The sequence below is a fragment of the Thunnus thynnus genome, chromosome 2, assembly GCF_963924715.1.
Source record: "Thunnus thynnus chromosome 2, fThuThy2.1, whole genome shotgun sequence".
NCBI lineage: Eukaryota > Metazoa > Chordata > Actinopteri > Scombriformes > Scombridae > Thunnus > Thunnus thynnus.
Window position 1 is genome coordinate 22,485,147 of NC_089518.1, and position 21,677 is coordinate 22,506,823.

The following is a 21,677-nucleotide window of genomic DNA, read 5'->3' on the forward strand; positions in this document are numbered from 1 at the left end:
GATGAAATCTGCTAAAGAAAGGTTTCAGCCATTAAACTAGGAGGAAACAAATGAGGTTAATTTAGACATACAATTACAGAACAGCAGGATTTTATTCCACAATTTACCTGTGTCAGTGAACATTGCTCATGTGCAGATATCTCTGAATGACATAGATGAACTTATTTATCCCTGAGGGTAATGGGAAATAATTTTACAGTGTAGCTCTTCAGGGGCATTCTCTTAATTTGGAGTCCAGGGAAGGCCCCAGTGTCCCAGGTTAATTCTGGCATGAGTGTAGATGTGCCAATGGAGGAATAAACAAGACAGACAATAATTAAATCACTTTTTCATAGATATAAATCCCATCACCATATAAAACCTTCTCCACTTGAGTGATTTCATCATATGTATAAAAAAATTTAAAGATGAATAGTTATACTTATTCACCTTGGACACATCCCTATAAAAACAGTGCATATGTATTGAATGTTCTAGATTCAATTCAATAAAAATATACACAGTAAGATATTTAACAATAAATTGTATTTTTTTCCCTAAAAATAAACAAAACAAAACAATCAAAGAAAAACACAGACTTTTATTTTGGAAGATAAAACACTTTGGACTACTTCCTGCCCCATGTCACGTGACCGCGTCCTTGCCTAGCTACGAGAAAGCGTCGCTCCATGGTCGCTACGGGGAGAGGGATGGGTCGGTTGTAGTTAGAAGACACTTTTGTGCACTTTCCCCACGCAGTTAGCAGAGCTTACTATCATGGCAAATTGCGGGAAACGATTCTCGGTCGTTTCGACAACGGCTTTACCAAGTTTTGACGTTTGTACATTTATGTTTTGGTGCTGTTAGTGCATTGCATCTATCTTGGCATGACCGATAAAGATTAGTTAGCATGCTAGCGAGCTAGCCACACATCCTCAGCATCACATAGCGACCACGCCTGCCAGTGACAGGTAAGATAAGAAACCTCAGTTCATTTCTCTCCAGGACTGTGTACCACCACTCACCCACTATTTTTTTTTGACCATTAGTAACTCTGGTGAAAATCCCTTGCTGTTGTTACATAATGATTGCCAGCACAGTTCATAGCAGGTGTTTTCGAGTGACTAATTCCTTGTGACAGTAATGATGCGGCTCTAATAGGATTTTCGCCCTCTCCTTCCTGTCGCTTGTTGGAGGAGTACGGCAGGAACGAGTGAGCAGCTTTGCTTTGTGTTTGCATGGGAACGTGTGGTTTATTTAGTGGTTTAATCTAACTTTGCACATTAGTCTGTTTTACCTTTATGCATGATAGTTTCGTTTTAACAGACTACTTAAATTGGATGTGAGATTATATGTAGTTGAGCCTTTATTTTGCATAATTTAATTGTCATAGAAAAGAAAGTAATCAGAGCATGATCCTAATATACATTATACAATGACACATTTGCTCCAAAATACACTTTGAAAAAATCAACCAGGCTGCAAGCAAAGCTTTTCAACTTTTTCAGTTAAAGCATTGAGGTTTCAATCTGAATTATGTATCATAACAGCTGGTTAATGGTAATGATATACGTTGGAACATGCATTATGCTGTTGCTTTTTCAAGCTTAATGTGATTATAGAGTTTCACTTACTGAGCTACTGAACTCTTGTAAAGCATTTGGCTTTGTAGGGTTGCAAATAGACTTAAGCCATTCCTCCTCAGCATCAACAGGTACAACAAGGATGGAAAGACATAAAGCCCCTGAGAAACCAGGATTCTGTGTCTCTGTGTATCAGTGTGGTTGCAGGTACCTAGGCAGACATGGGCAAACTACAGAGCAAATTTCGCAAGAGGTCTGAGCTCTACAGGTGAGGCGTGTACTGCTGAAAACACTTTCCATGTCCTTGTTTCATATTACATATGGATTCAAAGCAGGCTTTGAGTGTGTAGCCCATTCACACAAGAAAAATATCAAAAGAAAGTATTATTAAAGATGTCAGTATGCATCCTAAAAGCCCTAGATTTTGGGGTGTGGTTATGATGATTACTGTCTGCAATATAATGCACAAATGAAATGGAAGATGTACTTAAATATATTAATTGTGCACAGGAGGGACACAGCTCCAGGAAAATCTCTAGAAACAAAGAAAGTAAAAAATCTGTGAGAAAATATTTTTCTTTTTCTTTGTGATTATTGAAATTGGCGGGAGATATCGGTACTATGAAGATCATTGTAGCATATATTGTGTAGTATTAGAATATTTAGTATGTCAACATGGCAAGTATCATCAACAAATGGTGCAACAGGTAATTTGTAAGATTGTTTTAATTCCACTTATTGATGTTAAGGAGGTTAGTTTTTCAGTTTCAACCTGTAAAGGAACATAATGTGGGAATAATACAGAGATAAATTTAACATTAAAATCTCTTACTTTCACTAGCGTTGATATTGGAGAAAATAAAATAGAAAATTTTATCAGGTCATTGTTTCTCTGTTGATAACAACATATGTCTGTATATGTTTGATTTGTGTATTGCTTCCTTACTACTGGTGTTTTTTCTGTACAGGGCATCTCAGGGGGAGAAGGCAGATAACACCTTTGACAGTCAGGTGGTACAGTATGAACTTGCACATCAAGGATCCGTCAACACTGTCACCAATCTCAGCCCAGATCTGTGTGTTTCTGGTGGGAATGACAAGGTAAATTCATGTATACACTGTACAGCATTTATTATGGAGTAATTTTTGTCTTGCGTAATGGTTTTCAAATAACTAGAACTCAGTAAAATGTCCTATACAAGGAAAAGACTCATAATACTGTCCAATTTACATTTTTATTTAGGTAATACACAGTGAGATGCAGCATGTAAGGGAATTGTATGTGCATGTGTGTGTGTGTGCCCCTTTAGGCTGTGGTGGTGTATGACTGGAAACAAGGCCGGATGTGTCAGTCCTTCCAGGGTCACAACCGAGAGGTTACCAAGGTAACGTCAATAGTGTTTTTGTGCAAACTGATAAAGGTGTGACGCTTGTTCAAAGCCGTCACACATTTCACATATCATGTATCCTCTCGTCTCCTCTTGATTCTACCTCCATCTTTCTGCCAGGTGGTGTGTTATCCAGGCAGCACATGGATCTTTAGTGCCTCACGGGACAAGACTGTTCTGATGTGGGACCTAAACCAGGGGGACGAACCTATTCAGGAATTTTGTGGGCATGAGTTGGTGGTCAATGGAGTAGCTATCAGTCCTGGTATATACAGTAAACACACACACACAAACACACACTGAGTCTCTTCACCCACTTATTATACCAAAATACAGAATTTTCTGCATTATCTCTTTGCAGGTTGCATGTTATTTATCCCAAAGCATAACTTACTATTAAAAACTAATAGCTTACTATTTATTTATGGTTATACACTAACTCATATTCCCTCCATATTTATTATTGTTGCTTTGGAAATATTTCATTAATAATAATATGAATATTAAACAAAAAGTGGAGCAACAGTGCCATCAACAGCACATCTCCTCCCTCTGCAGAAGACAGTCATCTACACATTTGGTTAAATATCTGTGTTCTTATTGGCTGCCAGTCAGCACAGCATTAAATATGCAAAAGTGGTATAAAAGCATGTACAAAAACTGCTAAAACAAACAAACAAACAAAACCCTTGGGGTAGCTGTTGGATGGCCATTTCAAAGACACTTAAATCACTGTTTGTAAGGATCTTCACTGTTCAAACTCCTGGGTATAGATTTAAATGTGACAGAGACTCCTCAACAAGTAAATATCTTAACTGATCTCTTGTCTTGATCACTCAAGATGCTGCTACAGAAGATGAAGTAAAATATCAATAAGATACCTGTTCTATATGCAGGCTGTAATAAATATCATCCATTATCACCTTTGACCGGACAATATGTTTTTATTTTAGATGTTTTGATTACTTTTTTTTTTTGTTTTCATGTTTTATGTTCATATATTTCAAGTGAAATTTTTAACTATTTCTGGGGCTTTAGAGGCTTTTGCCTGTGATTTAGTAATTTTATGCACATTGAAATACTATATTTCTGTTTATTGATCTGCATTGAGGATGTTGAACTGTTTTTATTGACGTTTGCAGAAGGGAGAAAGCTGTGCACGGGTTCCCGTGACAACTGGATGTGCCTGTGGGACATAGAATCAGCAAAATGTGAACAGAGACACAACATTTCTAGAAACCTGGTGAGAGTAGTAGTGTGTGATTTTTGTGCGTACACAGCCTTGTGCTAAGAATAGTTGCTAGCATGCTGACTTGCCTCAGGTGTGTACCTAAGCATGAAAAATAATCAAATCAATAAGCCATTGAATCTGACTTTTACTTCCTGAGTTCATACCCTGCAGGCTCTAAACTTTTCCACTTTCCTCTCTCGTCTGGCCAGGTGACTCATGTGTGTTGGGTGCCAGGCAGTTCCTCTATAGTCCAGACCTCTGAGGATAAGACCATAAGGTACAGAAAGATTTTGCTACTACAACTATACAAAGCATGTAGAGCTAGAAATGATACATTACAGTAGATGTGTAAATGTGCCATCTGTAACAAAGCAAATTTAGTGGAGTGGTGTGGAAATCCACTTTGTACACAGCTGGCTGTGACATTTGTTTAGTTTATTGTCCTTTCATAAACTAATTCTGTGCTGTTACCTTTGGAGTTTTCATGCTTTCTATCTACTACTTGATTATGACCCAGTAAAAGCGACTGACGGGCTATGTTTAGCATGACATATGCAAATCAGTAGGTCACATGAAAACATGAAATTATGCAACTGTCGACACTTTAGCCAGTGATTTACTGCTGTCATTTAAAGAAGGTCAGTGATACCGGACGCAGTATTAAAACTTGGGATTGTCCCTGTGTGCATTCTCTTTCTCACAGGTGACGTGAGAAGGAGAATGCACATATTCTCCTGAGTGAAACATTCATACTTGCATGTGATATGATTTATGTAATTTTAGTTGATAAACCAGCATGTCAGCATGGTTGTAATTATAAGTGGACAGGTGGGAGGCTGTAGTGATTACACTTCTTTACACTCAGATAAAATCTCCCTGAATACATTATCTCTGACATGACCTCATGCTGCCCACTGTTTGTTAGAGATAAATCATGTTGAACCTGTGAATTCCATCTCTACTTTTGTAATGACACACTGGAGATTTCATACAACTGAATTTTATCAGTACAGTATTTTGCTGAAATCAGACAGTAATAAAGCACTTATGATACAAAACATGAGAAGCACTCCACTACAGCAAGTATTACAGCAAAGATGGATGATGTTCCATTAGGTCTAAACTGCTGATTTTAGTTTAGTTTTTCATATCAACCTGGGCTCTTTTTGTGGTTTTTGCTGCAGTATTTTCATTCATTTTGTTTAGACTTAGATTGGGGATTGTCCCTGTAATGAACCAATGAGACTTCACTCTTGATGATATGTTATCCAGTTTTAAAATTTGAGATGACAGACAATTCTGCAGATTCTAGCTCTGATAAAATACAAGCACTTAATTTAGCCTTACTTAACTTCCACCAATGTCTCTTCTGCTTTGTGTTTTAGATAAAATTGTATTTTCATGTATAAAACTATACATACACAATGAGTGTTTTTCTACAGTAATATGTTTGTGTGAGTACACAGGGTGTGGGACAGCCGTGCATGGCAGGTGACCAATACTTTTCCAGCCAAGCAATACATCCAGACCCACTGTGACGTTTCTCCAAATGGCAACTACTTGGTGTCCAGCAGCAATGGCTTTGGAGGCCAGGGCTGTGAAGCCACGGTGAGACTGGTGGAGGTGTTTGTATAGAGGCGGTTGTTGCCTGTATAGGTGTGGTTGTACAGATGATTGTTGGAGGTTTGTTGCCTACTTAGTGGGATTGACTGAGTGGATATTAGACAACGCTTTACTGGAATAAACAATGTGTTTTGTAACATGAACAGTGGTAAAATTCACATGACAGAAAACAACAATGAGTGTTTGGGCTTTGGAGTGGTTTTGAATATAGTTCGCTGATACAGTCATATGCTTTATGGGTTTGAAATCATGTACTGGTAAAGAAGGAAATCCGGTGCCTACTCAGTTAATACCAATTCTTTGTCTTTCTTGTGGCACCAAATTAAATCAAACAAAACAATTGGCCATTACCCTTGTGCACCCAGTCTCTGAAGGTTTCCCTTGAGGGTTTGAGTCCCCCAGTTAGCAGTCTGTTTGGGCCCTGGTTTGGACTATGGGCTCCTCTTCTGTATAGACCGGTTTTCTGTCTAAACTGTGTCTTCTAAAAGAGGCAAATATGGAGATGTTAATCTGGTGCATGCGCACCTATTTGACTTGCTTCCAGTGGTTTTGTAGTACACAGTCTAGTAAAAAAATAAGATACATGAAAGTTAGAAATTACATATATTGGTGGGTTTTCTTACATTACTGTCAGTTTTTTCTCCAGCTCTATGAAAACCCAATTTTGAATTTTTTTTGGCACAATCTCAAAAGTGTCCACTGTCTCATGATGACACTTTGTAAAAGTCTGACGTTAGCATTTGTTCTCAGTGGAGTTGTGTCTGTGTTACCAGCTCTGGGACCTGCGTCAGCCTGGCTGTAAGGTAGTGGAGTACAGAGGCCATCTCCAGACCACAGCCAGCTGTGTGTTTCTGCCTACGCCTCCTGGTGGCGCAGCTCAGGTAGCAACGTCCTCCCATGACAGCTCTGTCAAAATCTGGGACCAGAACACAGCAGGTAACACACACAGTAAGACAAATACAAAGACACATGGGAACAGACACAGACACATTTTGTGTGTCTAACTCTCCTCCAACCTTTCTTCTCCCATCCCTTGGCTTCTTCTCTGTTCAGTCTGTTTAGGGACATTGTCTCTGGATGGCGCTGGTCCACTGATTGCTCTGGCTCCCACCGACTCCTCCAGTCTGCTCTGTGCCAGTTTCAACAACGGCCTCCACCAAATTCAGATGAGCCAGGGATCAAACCAGGCTCAGGGCTCTGGGGCAGGTTCAGGTGGTGCTGGTGGCTTGGACATTAAAGTTGTGGCGCGCTTCTGACAGCCCAGATGAGCCTGGTGTGTCCTGACCTGACCTGTGAACATCCACTAGCACAGTGAGCAGTATGACTGGATGTGGACGTTTTTTTGTTTATTTGTTTTTTTTTTTACAAATTTACTTATTTCTGCTTTACTAGACTGCCATACAATAAAGAAAGACAGAAGTGATTAGTGAGGATAAAATGATGGGATAATAATGATGTACATTTCACAAAGTATGCACCTTTGTGCAGCAGAGCCACCTGGATGTGCATCATATCTCTATCTCTGGGAGGCTGGTCTGTAGAGCAAATCACCCATTAATTGAAAGGACTATTCACACCTAAACTGATCTTGCTTGGAACGCTGCCTTCGTGGACCTAGCCAGATGACTTGGGGATTACTCTCAACTTTCTACTTCAGCTAGGTGGGACTGACTGGATGCTTCTTGCACTCGTTGCATTGCTTTTATTGTCAGTGCCGACTACAACTTCACGGGATATCTGAATTCTGCAACAGTGGTAGTGAAAAGGAACTGAAAATCACCTACCTGGCGAGGTGTTTACTTATCATGAGTCTCAAGCGAAATAGAGTTTTATACTACTATACTATTTTCTTTTCCTGGATATAATTTAGGAAGTGCAGTCAGACTTGAAGTCTTGTTTGTCAAACACTTGATAATTGTTTTTATCACCAAAACAGAGTAATGAAGAACATGTATGTTGTTAATAATGTAACCGTTCATTAGTTGGTACTGTTGCTTTAACCTGTCAAGTGTTAGACCGAATGAATACCTGACACAGGGCTGTATAAACATGCTTTGTTTTTAGGTAGAGTTCGACCGATAAGGATTTTTAAAGATACAGATTCCAATATTTTTGAACTGAAGCTGCCAATAGCTGATGTTTTGTGCAGTTTTCCAACATATTTGAATTTGAAAATCACTATGCAAGAGGAATCCCAGAGTAATTCCCTGTTTAAATTCTTTTAATATACAAATGGGAATAAAAAATATTGAAAAAGCAAAACAAAGCTGCTCCGCGGCCTGTCAACATGAAACATGCTAGTTACTTCAGATAGTGTTGGATCAGCATTGTTTTTAAAATGATGTGGCTACCGTGCTATTAACACAGATATTGAACTACTTTGTTAGAATTAACAATCCAAACATACTGTAGTTTAAGCAGCAAATGCTAATGTTAATATTAGCAGCCTTAAGTGAGCGAGTTTGGCAGCACATTGCATTCCTACCTGAGTAGATAAGTATCAGGACGTGAGATAACCACTGTTGACACTTAAGTTTAGTACTGATTACTTTGTCAACTTCAACTGCTTTAAAGTTACATGATTGACCTTTTGTCTGTAGGTTTCCTGGTGACCATCTTTACCCCAAAAATGTGTAAGTCAAAGTTTCTCAGGGCTAAAACTGAATCCATTTAGAGAATTCTCTGCAACTAGAGGATAGAGGTTGACAAAAGTTCAGGAGGAGGGTCACTGGTTGAGAGCTAATGCACTCTCAAGTGGTTCCAAATGTACTTAACATGAATATTAATGTGAAGGCACGAGGATGCATTGTTGAACAGATGTTAAACAGTGAGAGAATTTCACAGGTTAGAGTTGAAATTCAATGGGAAAACTCAGTCAGCTGTGATGTGTGGCTTTGCCATACGGTGCTAAGGAGTCCACATTCAATCAGACATTTTGTAAGAATTTACTGTCGTCACTCTAAACATCACCAGTTGATTCAATTTTATCTCTGTTTGTTTGATACGTTATGAATAAGCAATAAATGAGGCATTTTATAATGTCTGAGGAGTAAATCTTTGTTGTAGTTTCATCTTTTTAGATCTTTTACTTGGTCACAGCCTCATATTTAATATGCTACTTACATACTTGTCATTATGAATACTTCCAGTGGTGGAATGTAACTACAGTAATTACATTTACTCAAGTACTGTACCTAAGTACAAACTTGAGGGTACTTGTACTTTACTTGAGTATTTTCATTTCATGCTACTTTTTACTTCTACTCAGCTGCAATTCAGAGAAACATTATACTTTTTACTCCCTTACATTTATCTAATAGCTGTGGTTACTGGTTACAGACTAATATTTTACATACAAAACATGAGTTTATAAAATAAAATCAACTGTATAATAAACTACCAAACAGTATAAAACAGTTAAAATTGGCTCCACCTCAACCAGCAACAGTAAAATGCTAATGACACATTATTGCATCAGTAGTAATAATCCAATACATAATAGTGTAACAGTACAGGGGCCATTTTTCTGCATGGAGTGTTTTCACTTTTGATACCTTAAGTACATTTTTGTAATAATGCTTATGTACTTTTACTCAAGAGACATTTGTGATGTAGGACTTTAACTTGTAATGGAGTATTTTATATATTATTTAAGAAAAGGACACTTCATCTAACACTGAATACTTTCTTCATTTCCTTCATCAAAGAAGAGTAACACAGGTAAATTAAATCATTCTTGATATACCAGCTCAATTTGTGAGATGTACCCCAGTACAAATCAGTAGTATGTACCATTGTGTCTACTGTGAGAAAGAACCAGTAGAAATGTAAAAAAAAAAGAAAATATTACTCTTTTCTAGTAATATAACCGATAATGTCGTGTGTGGTATGTCACTGTCACGGTTAGAGATGTTTACACTTGAAAGCTGCTATGCACATCTTACATCTTCTACATTTTCTATTAGCAGCTACTGGGCAGTTTCACTGGAGCAAACTGGTGTTAATTGTTTTGCTTAAGGGCACCGTGACAATCTGTTTAGAGAATGGACTCCCCCCGTCTGGGGTTTTCCATCTGGTAACCATACTGTTTCTAATCTTTAATTCACTGTAACGATGATGTTCTTGCCTATCACTTTCTGGTTCTTATCTAAGAACCACACACATAAATATTTTGCTGGATTATCATATCTGCATTAAATTATTAATGAAACAGGAAATGGAAGACTTTCAGTCCTACTGCGGTGTTTAATTTATTCAAATCTGGACCTCATTTTCACTTCGACACAAAGAAAAACTAAAATATCATTTACCCACCGACAGGTTTTCATAAAGTCACACACACGCATACAAAGTAGACAACAGCAGGCAGAACAGTTTGGCGTTTGCCATGTTACTGAAGTACAGGATCTTTTTTTTTTTAAAAAAAGGTCTAGAAATGTTGAAATAAAAAAAATTACACCTATTCAAATTTCAACAGATACAAAGAATTGCCTTAAATAAAAAAAACATCATTGGCACAGCATGTCAGAAAAAGCAGGCTACATGGAATAACAGGAATAAGTAGGATACAGTACATGGACAGTTTCAACAGATAATAAATATAATCTGAATGTAGCAGTCATTCCAGTGCTGAGAGGTGTCAACAGAGAGATCCAGTAGCATCTTTCAACATCTATGCAGTGATGCCAAGTGGTAACTGAGTAGGCTTACAGGTATAGCTAGTGGCAACTTGAAGTATACAGTGTCATGATATTTTGAGGGAAGGTTAAAGCCCTCGTCCATTTGGAACGTTTTCAAGCCTTTTTTTTTTTTTTAAATCTCAGAAACTGACATTTTTATGGTGCTAGAAATTATTAAAACTGTGTGAGAGAACTTATGTGCAATTTTAAGAGAAACTATTTCATTCCTGATTCTTTTTTTCTCAAACAGTGAAGTGCTCCTTCAAATTCTGAACCACTACAGTATAACACACGTGTTTGACATTAAATATGTTTGACATGAAATACATTAATGAATGGAACAATCAGCCTGTTAAGATCACACTGAGACCATCTTAGTGGCAAGATTCAATGGAATATCATGTAAAACCTTCCTTAACAAACAACGTACATGATTACTATTCACTTAATACCTTCATAAATCACACATGCTGTTATTAGTAAAACATACACAAGTCATTGGCGACAGATTAAGAGAGCCACACCACAAGACACCAGGATCGAGCTCCTCTTTCACGCCAGCTACTATATCTTATTTTTCAATTGCAGACCTTTGAAAATGTGTCAATGTACATTTTTCTTCCTTCCACCTGGGAGTGCAAGGGTTGCTCTAAACATGACTAACATGTCAGAGAGGATAGACAGCATGGCTGTGATGACAGCTGCGAAACAGCCCTCACAAGAATTATAATTTGGTCTATACAGTAGATTGGTAATCAGTGCAAATGTTAAAAATAAGACTCGTTAAACACAAATCCCTAATATACTTAATTTCTTGCTAATTCGTCAAATGAAACTAACATTCAAATTCCCACAATCACATTTGGAAGGGTTTTCTACCTAAATGGTGAACAATATGTATAGGATGTAACATTATAGGCATAAGAAACATAGCATGCAAGAAAATACCAGTTTACTTTGGCTGTGTGGGCCATGGGGGGATTTACTGCAGGGGACAAACTATATGTGTCAGGGAAAGATGAGAAAACCTTTTCCTTTTGAAGAAATTACTGGTGCACATTAAGACAACCTGGGTTGGAAATACAGCACTGAACTGATTTTACACATCTAGCCATAAGTCCAAGATAGAGATGCAAGGCAAGACAAAGGGTCTAATGAGAATCTCAACTCAGCTGTTGCACTGGACACATGAAAAACCACGCACATAATTATCAGAATATACAGGGAAACAGCCACATACTCAAGAAAAGTGTTAACATTGCACCCTTACTACATTGAGAAACATTAGAAAAGGGGCAAAAAACTGCACCCCACAGCATATCACACATACTGAGTGTCGAGGATATAAATACTGGTTGGTTCTTTGGCCTCAGTGGTGTCATTAACTGTAAGAGTGCTCGCTGATCTTTGTAACATCCTGCAGCATTACTGACTTGTGTCCCTCTTTAGTCAGTCTTTCTCATGAGACACTGAAAGCAAACTTTTTTTTTTTTCAAATTTGCACAGCATTAGGGTCATTTGTATAAAAACATATTTACACAGTCCAGATTCTATTAATTGAATTTACAATTTTAAAATTGAACTGTGCACAGGGGAACATGATAAGATGAAGATGTTTGGCAGGGAAAGAAACAGTAACAAGGCCCAATCTCTGATAGAACATTCTGATAAACCATGATAAATATAAAGAAATAACGGCAGAAAAAATAAAAATAGAAAAAGACCTTTCACATTAACAGACTACAGCTGGTTATAGTGATGCACACTATGTCTAAAGCACTGTTTCAGTCAACAGAATGTTATACTGTATGTATCCATCAGGCTGGTTGCAAGTCTATCATTAAATTACTGGTAAGAGCCAAGAGTCAAATGGGCTGAACAGTACAGCCCCCTACAGGTTCAAAGGCACTAGACCTAATTAATCTGTAGTCAACTTGATCACATTTATACCTCACTAAAAATCCTAATCCTAAAAGTTAGTTAAAAACGTTACTGTCCATTTTAAACTTTAGAACCACTAACCACTATACAAATTCCTACTATGGAAATTCCATACTAACATTGAAATGATGAATGACAAGCATCTGAAATACTGTATTTGGTCTTGAAATAAATCAAACCTAGTAATTCCAACAAGATGCAAGAACACACACGGTGCACTCATGTATCAATAAGTCATGTAAGTTACTGAGACGATTTCAAACCATATCTGAAAACCTGTGAAGTGACTCAAAGAGACCAAGACATGATTTTAATATACTTGAAATCTCATTTCCAATTCTGAATATTTGTTGGTTGAGTCCCTGAGATATTGCTGCCTGTCTGCATTTTCTCACAGTCTGATGGTGACTTTTCACTACAGTGCTTTTCCATTCCTTAAACTTGAAACACTCAAAAACATCGTAGACACATACACATAGATGCAACCACACACATACATACTCACAAGAAAAAGAGGTCCTGATGTCAAACTATTGTCACTATGGTATTGTTGACTTAATGAAACAAACTAGATCTACATGATTTCAACAGTTTGGATGGAAAACTGAATAAATAAATCTTACTATGAACAACGATCTGACGTCTTGAGGATTTTACATATGAGAATAAGAAATACAATGTTTTTAAACTGGTCCCCTGCATCATACACCCTTTCCTACTTCAATAGTTTCAAAAAGGGGAAAAATGCTTGTGGACGAAACTGTTTCAGAATCAACCCCCAGGTTATTCACAGACATACATAAAATATGCTTATTCATTTTGCGCAAGCATTGACAATACTTATCAAAACACCAAAAATTCAAACCCCAACTTGGGAGTTTCTCAAAAGTAGTTGAGGTGTAGACTGAGGCCTGCATTTAGAAAACCATGGACATCTCTCTTATAACCTCCTTACAGATGTAGCAAAAACCTTTCAAACCTTCGAGGCAAACAAAACAAAAAACCAACAAAAAAAAAAACCTTGTCTGGTTGAGTTTTGGAACTTCCAGGTCATCTGTCCACACTTCTGATGATTTCATTTTTAGGTATCTGGTAACTAAAATCAACTCAAGCAGTTAAAATACTGTTTTCAAATCTAGCTTTGTTCCCATCTGACAATAGAGTTGTAAGTACCCAGTAGTTGTGTTGCCGCAGATATGTGCAGGAACAGCATTCTGACATCAACTGCAGCTGGTTCTAGAATATCCCCTCCCTCCCCCTCATCCTCGCCTGCACCTAAGTCTACTGCTCCCCGGTGCGTTCCAGGCCGTCTATGACGCGGCTCAGCCTGATGTTGAGCAGCCTGATCTGAGTGTCCAGGTGGTCGATTTTCTCTTCCAGTGAACCTGCTCCCCCGCCTCCACGACGCCAATACGCTCCCACGGGCCCCGTCATGAAGTACACCGCCATGATGAAGCACAGTGGCAGCACTGCGCGCTCGGGGTCGCCCTCGAACTTCTGTAGAATGTAGAGGCAGGACAGGGCGAAGAGGGTGACGCGTGCTAACCAGAAAAAGCGGCCGAAAACAGCGTGCAGCAGGTAAAAGAAGCCCCCCAGGAACACAGAGAGGAACCAGTAGGCCAAGAGCACGGCGGCGACGAGGAGGAGGGCGCGTGCCGGGGAGTTGGTGAGAGATGTGGGGCTGAAGTAGTGGCTGAGGTTTGAGGCTACAAATGGAATAAAGGGAGAAAGATGTTACTTTAAAATCATACAACAATTTACATTCTTAGCATCAATCTTACATATTTCTTTGATATTCTTATCAAAGAAATGTTGTAAAATTAATAAGAGACTTACAGTCAATGCCCATCACATCCAGCAGATCTGACCAGATCTTCCAGATGGTATCAAGAAATGAGTCCACTCCATGAACAAACCGCTCCGTGGTTTTGGAGAAAAACTACAAACAGAACCAGGAGTGGGGGATTAGTGTGTTAAATCTTTTCACTAACATTTTAACCACATAAAAAGTACATAAAGTACGCAAAAGGATCATTCACAACATTCTAGGACCTTTGTGCTGTTTTCAGTTCCCATCTCTCTCTTTCCTCATTTCCTGTCATCTTCTTTACTGTCTGCTCACAAAGAAAAGGCACAAGATGCCCCCAAAACAATAAATACTGAAAAAAAGATCAATTCTATGCTCACCATAGGTTGGCTCTCTTAGGTTAAATTATTACAATAACCTGTATGTCAAAAAGTTTTGTTAGCATTGCCCACATTTAATATGTGTTCCACTACTACAATATTAAGCAAAACAATACTGTATTAGCTTCTCATTCTAGCTGCTAGCGACGTCGTGTTACTTTTCTTCTGAAGCCTGCAATATGAAATAGCCTAACTGTACTGGAATATGATGGGACAGATTTTGAGAAGCGTGCACATGTGACACGTGTTCGTTTACGAAATGGCACATATTAAATTACTCAGTATCACTGTTCAATATCTCCAACATGCACAGTCAGAAATAAAAGTACAGAGTTGCAGTTTTTCTGACTGGGACTAAATCAAATCATATATAGAATCATTTTGTCAACCAAGATTTTAAATAGTACTTTTTGATTTGCTATGAGTCAGGGTGATAATTGTTAAAGGTCCCCTCCAGACATGTTTTAAGATGTATATAAAATAATCTACTTTGAATAATAATTTGTGTCTAATATGGCTTTTCTACAAAAAAGTGGAAAGTCTTGTTAAAATCCTTAAAATTACATCTACTCCTTCATTAAAAAAATCCAGAATCTATAAATACACAAATATATTTCATTTCAGAAGTTTAACTGCTAGACACAAGATGTGTCCTACTTCACTGTTAAGTCCATTCTCAGTGTTTGTGCACTGGAGGCTTTAAGTTTCCACATCACACTTGTGTAAGTTAAATATTGCACCAGGATTGGCTTCCAAACTGGTTGTGATGTCACAAATCATGCTCATAAGCCCACCCTTTAAAAATGGATCTTCAATGAGCACGGAGAAACTTCCTAATTTCAGCAGATAAATGTGAAAAAAGCCTTCTAATGTCAAACTCTGCACATACATCATTCTGTACAGTGAAGCTCAAACAGCCAACTGCAGGAACAAGGAAGAAAAACACATTTTTGAGCGGAAGGGGACTTTAATATAAACTGTTACAGGAGTATGTGTCTTAGTAGCAGGAAATGCAAAGGTGTAACTAATAACATTAATTATGTCTCCATTCCATTTAGATTTACCAGTAAGCCACAATGTCACATGTTAATTTACCATAGGACTATTGACTATAAAGACTTCATAGGAAGTAACATTTGTGCTAATCCAATCAGCTTTGGCTTTATAGGGGAGTCACCAGAGGGAGAGTCTTCTGTATTGTCTCTCTCCACATAACTTCAATCAGTCATCCTCCATTTGCATGTTATCAGTGACGCAAATGGGCTCTTACTATAAATGGTGAACAGTCCACATAAGTAAATAGTTACTCTGTGCAGCCACTAATCATTTAACATATGCCACTTTGGTTCATTTTGGCGGCTTTACAGCAGGAAATACCACTGGGTTTCAAAATACAGGAAGTGCAGCTAATGCAATGAGAGCAAACAGACTATTGTGTTCCCTTTGCGAGTTCCGTTTTTAAAATAACTCATAATTGAAGCAGACATAAAGAAACAGCTGTTATGACCTGAGCCAGCGGGGCTACATACATCTGTGTGCTGACATTATTTCACTCCGCTGTTGGACACAGTGTAATGAATGGCAATTAGCTATACAACAAATTATTGGATTGAAGTCAAACTGCATGAGAGTGTGCCACATTTTAATGTTTACGGCCATAGTACATCACCTGACACCTTTTGTAGAGGGATCAATGCTAATTTTTCAAAATGGCATCCGTGAAATTTTTGGCCAGGCCCGCGCGCTTGTTCCTTGTTCCCCATTCTCGGACCGCAAACGCCGCCTTGACGGCCAGCTGCTACCGGTCACCTGAAGAAAACGAGCCTTTATCTAAACATTACATTCACCACACTCACCTTGTATAGCCCTCTAATGTTGTCCTCTCCGAAAACACTGCTCAGGGTCTGGTAAATGCCGTTAGCTGCCCGTCGGAAGCTGTTCTGGTTGCTGGTCCTGCTTCTGCCCGCTTCGGCTGTGCACAGCAGAGACGCGGAAAGCACCAAGAAAACCACGAAAAACCTGATTCCCTTCATGACGCCAAATGCCCCGAAAGGTCAAGCAGAAATATGTATCAAAATGATTAAATGAAACGTAGTGTAAAGCAGGTAGCTAGCTGCCTTCTGTGACACCTTCGTGGGGGATGATGACAGAGGCTGGCTGTGATGGTGGCGATGACCCGTGTTGCATTCAGGAACACCTCGTAAACTGCTACTCCTCCGCCCTGAAAGAGCTTGTCGTTCTTTACAACGAAATTAACGACTAATAAAAAGATTATGTGAGAAAAGCAGTCAATTAATGGTTGCTTCTTTACTTTGTCAATCAACCAACAATTTGCTAGTCTGTCCTTCGGCGGCGTTATGAACAGGATGTCAGTAGACTATGTATCCTAATTTGCAGAAGTTATAGCACGTGTGTGTGTCTCCTTTGAGCATGCAAAAATTAAAAAGACTTATTTGTATCAACACTATTTAGAGTCCAAAACAGATTTTTTTTTAAAAAAATCCCATTTGCCTGTTTCAAACAGTTGTATATCCTGGGTGTCATTTGACATTTCCGGTAACCTGCAAAAGCATCTCCTGTCTTCATATGAATATGAAGGTATATAAACTCATCTCAAGCTTGCTGCTGCTCTCTACTGGACAAATAGCATTATCTCCCTGGATTTGTGTCACCCAACACATTATCCGTAACCTGCCTCATATTCAGGTAAGCTCTGTTCTGGTTTTCTGCATATTTAGATACATTTTTCATCATATAACTCCATCATGCTTGGATCAGGACATGTTCCTGCATTATTCAGTCACCATATGGATAGATATAGATAGATAGATGTACTTTACTGATCCCAAATATTTCGAAATTCTTGTGTTACAGAAGCAGGTTATCAAGACATTACATGGGAACAGTAAAGACCAAGTAGAGATGAGGTGTTTTAGAGAGTTATTGCTTTAGGCAGGAAGGATTTCCTGTATCAGTCCTTGTGACTGTATCTAGAACTACACAAACTACTGCTAACCAAATTAATTTGATTTTGCAGTAATTGTAGTTAAATAAACCCCATGTCTCTCATATTAGTGAGTTGTGTAGGCTTAAACTGTGTGTGTTATTCTGTTTTTCATGTAAATACAGGTTTATTTGTCTTTTCAAAAAAGCTATTGTTTGTGTGTTGTCTATAAGGAAATAGAATATTGGTGGCAATTTATGACAAGGCCCAGTCCATGTTATGTTTTCACAAGATAATTAGCTCATTTAATGCAGAAATACCCTTTCCTGCCCTGTTTTTTGTCATGGTTTGATGACATGCAAGGCAAATGTCGCCAGAGAATTAATCAACAAACTGATCAAAAATGCTTTCTTAACTCAGCTTGCACACACTCTTCAGAAAAGACAGCAAAGTTATGGACTATTATAACTTCTTCATGGATTTTTCAGTGGTATTAGTAGTACTTTCACTAATTGGCTAGTGATGTAGTTTTCTAAAGAGCAATATAAAGTTTTTGAATATGGTCCTGACTGAAAGCTGAGAAATGGGGAGAAATTGAATTACAAGTTTTAGGAAAAATAGGCTACCAGATTGATCATATGAATAACAGATAATTTATGATAAATGAGAGTTTAATGTTATCAAAATTATAATTCATTGCACCGGTTCTTAGTTGTCCTCACAGTTATCATGAATCATGTGAATCACATCACAGAATAATGTTATTAATTAAAGGCACTCTGTAACATAATCATTATTGTTGTGTAATTGGATGCTTGGTTTCTGACTAAGTTTCCATTTTGGGAATTAAAACCATTTGTCAAATCAAATCAAATACCAGCATGCAGGACAAACCTCCTGCTTATGATAATTGACAGGATGTTCAAATAAAGATGCATTTCAGTGCTATTCCAGAGAGGCAGTTGTTACTTGGATGGCTTTCCCCTGAGTTCTCATTATCTAAATCTTAACAATATTGTGGGGCAGCCTAATAGTGCAAGAGGAAGCAGGTCAAGGCTGCAAATAATGATAACAAGAGTGGTGACAAGAGTCGCGCAAAAAGGCCAGATGCAGCAACAGTCGTCTTTACTGCGCAAACAATCAAGCTATGCTGCTGAACTTTTTCTCATCACATGAAAATGAGGAAACAGGCGATGAAGCCATCTCTCTAAAAATGCATTAAAGCGACTCCACTAACTTCCCTAAGGTGGGGGTGAGTGTGTGTCTATGTGGAGTATGACTTACTACTAGTTACAGGGACACACACCAGACTTAAGACTGATTGGGGACGGCTTTGGAGGGGACCAAAACTGTGTTCCCAATTGAGGAAAAGCTGATTTTTAGGTCAGTAGTTAAGCTTAAGGTTAGGTTTAGGCAAGTAGTGGTTATGGTTAGGGGTAAGTCTCCAGGAAATGAATGTAAGTCTATGTAATGTCCCCAAAAGCGACTTAGGACAATGTGTGTGTGTATGTGTTTTTGTGTGTTATGCAGATATAGATATAGATGATACAGCTAGCATAGGAGGAGAGTGTGAGCATAAATTCTCTAGAGAATCCTTTTCAGGTCTGGAGGTGAACGTTTTTAAATGTTTCTAAATTCAGCATTGTGTGTCATCGTGAGCCCAAAGCAAATTTCCCTCTGGGACAATGAAGTCTTATCTTAAAATGAGGATTCAGTTGATTTTTCTTTTAAATGAACACTCACTGGCCCACATTACAAGATAAATGGGTGGTTGCATGCCTCTCACATTTATCCACTAGATGGTAGAATTGGGCTGTGGTTGTACTTTAACAACATTCAGCCTTAAAAGTTTGCACATTAAATTAATATGCAATAGCCTCAAACATTTTGCAGTAGGTGCAAATGAATTTCAGGATGATTTCACAATTTCACGCAAAACCAAAAAGAGTGAAAATGGCAAGAATATTTGTTAACTGTAGGTGGTATAGACTATAATAAAAGGGAGATAAGTTTTTGTACCCTCATTTGATCAGTTTATTTCTGCATCTGACTCCAGTCGCTCTGTAACTTCAGAATGTAACGACGCGTTGTATCCATGCAACGACGCACGCAAAGTAACGTAGAGTCCAGACAAGACACAGCACCATAGAAGAGAGCAGTGAAGGAACGTTTTAACCTCGTGGCTCAACACATTTAGCTATACAAATGAGAGCTATTCTTCTATTCGGGGCTAAACCTCGCAGGTGCCTCTGCAAATTAAGCTTCATTCATTTGAATGTTTGTTTTTAGTAGGGTAGCTAAGGGCAAAAAATGTATGGACGCGCTCCAAGAGTCACCCTCTTGACAACAAGTGGAACAAGTGGAACCCCATCTACAGTTGGCCCCGGATCGTACCAAGTCACCCGAGGCAAATTTAAAATATCAGGTAGGATATTAGCCACCATCAAGACTTGACTGAAAAACTGTAGCATGCTGCAGTGTCATTTCAAGATGAAAATGCTACTTTGAGAAAATGAAGCCCACGCTACCTGTTAAGGCTGATTTGCGGTAGGTCGCTCGACACTTTAGGTAAGTGTTGACAGAAATAACGTATTCTCGACAGATCAAATGTCGCGCACCTGGAGAATTTTGTTATGTCGCGGACACCGTCACATTTTGTCGCTCAGTGTGATTGGGTAGTGTTACTTACGTCGCCATGGAGATTGTAGTTTTCACTGAACTTCCTTATTGATATTTTGGTCTGTAACTTTAGATAACCTCTACCGTCCATGTTTAATTAGTCCCGGTCGGTATGATATAATGTAACTAAACAAGCCGACTGGAGGTTAGCGCCTGGTTACCACGGAGACAACTGAAACCTTACGCCGAAGTGTTAACTGAAAAAGTCGCGCGACCCACCATATATCAGCCTTCTTTAGCCCACAATTTTTAGTGATATGACGCAGCATTAAAACTTCAGTGATTATATGCCATTTTATGTTGGTTAGGCTGAGGCCGAAACAAAAGCATTACTGGCAGTGTAACTAAATAAATTATTTTTTTCTCCCTAGATGGCTATGCTCCTTTCTTGTCCTTGACCAACAGACCGGCACTATTCAGTGTGCCCAGTGAAAGGATGCCAGGACCTGGACAGTATGACGACTCACCTGCTAAGGTACGGCATGATAAAGACAGTTATTCACACATCAGGAAGGCAAGAACTGCTGACCTGAGAGTCACTGGGTTGGGTGGCACTTGATCTGAAGTTATTAGTTATTCCCTGTTACACCCATATATCACAAAATATATCAATAGCGGAAATGTATTATGTAATAATGGTCACTGGGAGATTGTTTGGCTAACACCAAGAAAAAAAAAAAAAAAAAAAAAATATATATATATATATATATAATACTGTTTATATATTGATGCTGAATAACATTTCTTTTTTCTAATCTCATTCTTTCTCCCTCTGCTTGTCTTTCTGTTTAACCCTCCTCGTCTCTTCAGCGAAACGTTCAAGGTGGCCGCAGTCTTCAAAACCGTTCCAAGCGTTTTGAGAAGGTTGTGTCAGAGGTTCCGGGCCCCGGGGCCTACAATGTGCTGCCATCCTCAGGAAACACGCTCAGGGCCATGACTGGTGATGCAGGACAGTCTCAGAAGCTCGGCAGGAAAATGGTAGGCATATGGGTGAATGAGGACAAAGCAAATGAGCAGTGAAAAGTGACTGACGATTATTTATAATAGAATTGCTGTTGTATGTTGTCTATATGGAAAACTGCTCTTTAATTCAACCCGATGAGGTTGAACAAAACATCAAGATAGATGTGGTTTTTTAGTTGTTTACTGTGCCTTTCTCTACTCTCCACAAACACATGCTTTTGTCCCATGTGTTATCATCTTCGTAACCCAAATATCCCTCTTTGCTGGTGGAAGTTCAGCCATCTCTCTCCGATCTCTCCAGCCTCCAGTCCTGCCAGCACTACACGACTTTTATTTTCACATAAACAATAAAAAAAAAACCATAACATGTAAAACTCTCCTCAGCACTGTGTACTGCAATGTGCTGTATCTGTGCCATTCGTGAAACAAACAATATGAATAACAGTGCCTCCTCCAAATGTAGCGACTGCCAATGCTTGC

General features: G+C 38.6%; 3 protein-coding genes across 8 annotated transcripts in view; 2 read left to right on the forward strand and 1 right to left on the reverse strand.

Moving 5' to 3' along the window:
- Positions 1–633: 633 nt before the first annotated feature.
- wdr31 (WD repeat domain 31) lies at positions 634–10,220 on the forward strand. Its single transcript, XM_067611357.1, has 10 exons — positions 634–950; positions 1,759–1,830; positions 2,531–2,663; positions 2,873–2,947; positions 3,071–3,215; positions 4,093–4,193; positions 4,391–4,458; positions 5,648–5,789; positions 6,578–6,740; positions 6,858–10,220. The coding sequence occupies exons 2-10, from the start codon at positions 1,784–1,786 to the stop codon at positions 7,058–7,060; spliced, it is 1,077 nt and encodes a 358-aa protein (XP_067467458.1). The 5' UTR covers positions 634–950; positions 1,759–1,783; the 3' UTR covers positions 7,061–10,220.
- On the reverse strand, positions 10,036–16,800 carry bri3bp (bri3 binding protein). The gene is made up of 3 exons (XM_067611368.1): positions 16,468–16,800; positions 14,261–14,363; positions 10,036–14,130 (listed from the first exon to the last, which is right to left on the reverse strand). Exons 1-3 carry the CDS (start codon positions 16,642–16,644, stop codon positions 13,706–13,708), a joined length of 705 nt encoding a protein of 234 aa, XP_067467469.1. The 5' UTR covers positions 16,645–16,800; the 3' UTR covers positions 10,036–13,705.
- A 2,886-nt stretch (positions 16,801–19,686) lies between these two features.
- The window catches only part of stpg2 (sperm-tail PG-rich repeat containing 2), a 61,841-nt gene continuing 59,850 nt past the window's right edge, over positions 19,687–21,677 (forward strand). Inside the window, exons 1-3 of one of the 6 annotated variants that reach the window (XM_067611310.1) lie at positions 19,687–19,980; positions 20,606–20,709; positions 21,045–21,212. In XM_067611310.1, coding sequence (XP_067467411.1) covers positions 19,866–19,980; positions 20,606–20,709; positions 21,045–21,212 — 387 coding nt within the window. In that variant the 5' untranslated portion in view covers positions 19,687–19,865. The other 5 variants (XR_010931520.1, XM_067611317.1, XM_067611330.1 and 2 more) reach the window with 5 other exon arrangements.

Bases quoted from the DNA above. Each gene is read 5' to 3' on its own strand.
- wdr31 (XM_067611357.1), top strand. From the start codon at position 1,784: ATGGGCAAACTACAGAGCAAATTTCGCAAGAGGTCTGAGCTCTACAG. The intron at 1,831-2,530 runs GTGAGGCGTGTA...TTTTCTGTACAG, and splicing joins AAGAGGTCTGAGCTCTACAG to GGCATCTCAGGGGGAGAAGG. The intron at 3,216-4,092 runs GTATATACAGTA...TGACGTTTGCAG, and splicing joins TGGAGTAGCTATCAGTCCTG to AAGGGAGAAAGCTGTGCACG.
- bri3bp (XM_067611368.1), bottom strand. From the start codon at position 16,644: ATGAAGGGAATCAGGTTTTTCGTGGTTTTCTTGGTGCTTTCCGCGTCT. The intron at 14,364-16,467 runs GTGAGTGTGGTG...TTCTGTTTGTAG, and splicing joins ACATTAGAGGGCTATACAAG to TTTTTCTCCAAAACCACGGA. The intron at 14,131-14,260 runs GTAAGTCTCTTA...TTCCATTTGTAG, and splicing joins GGATGTGATGGGCATTGACT to CCTCAAACCTCAGCCACTAC.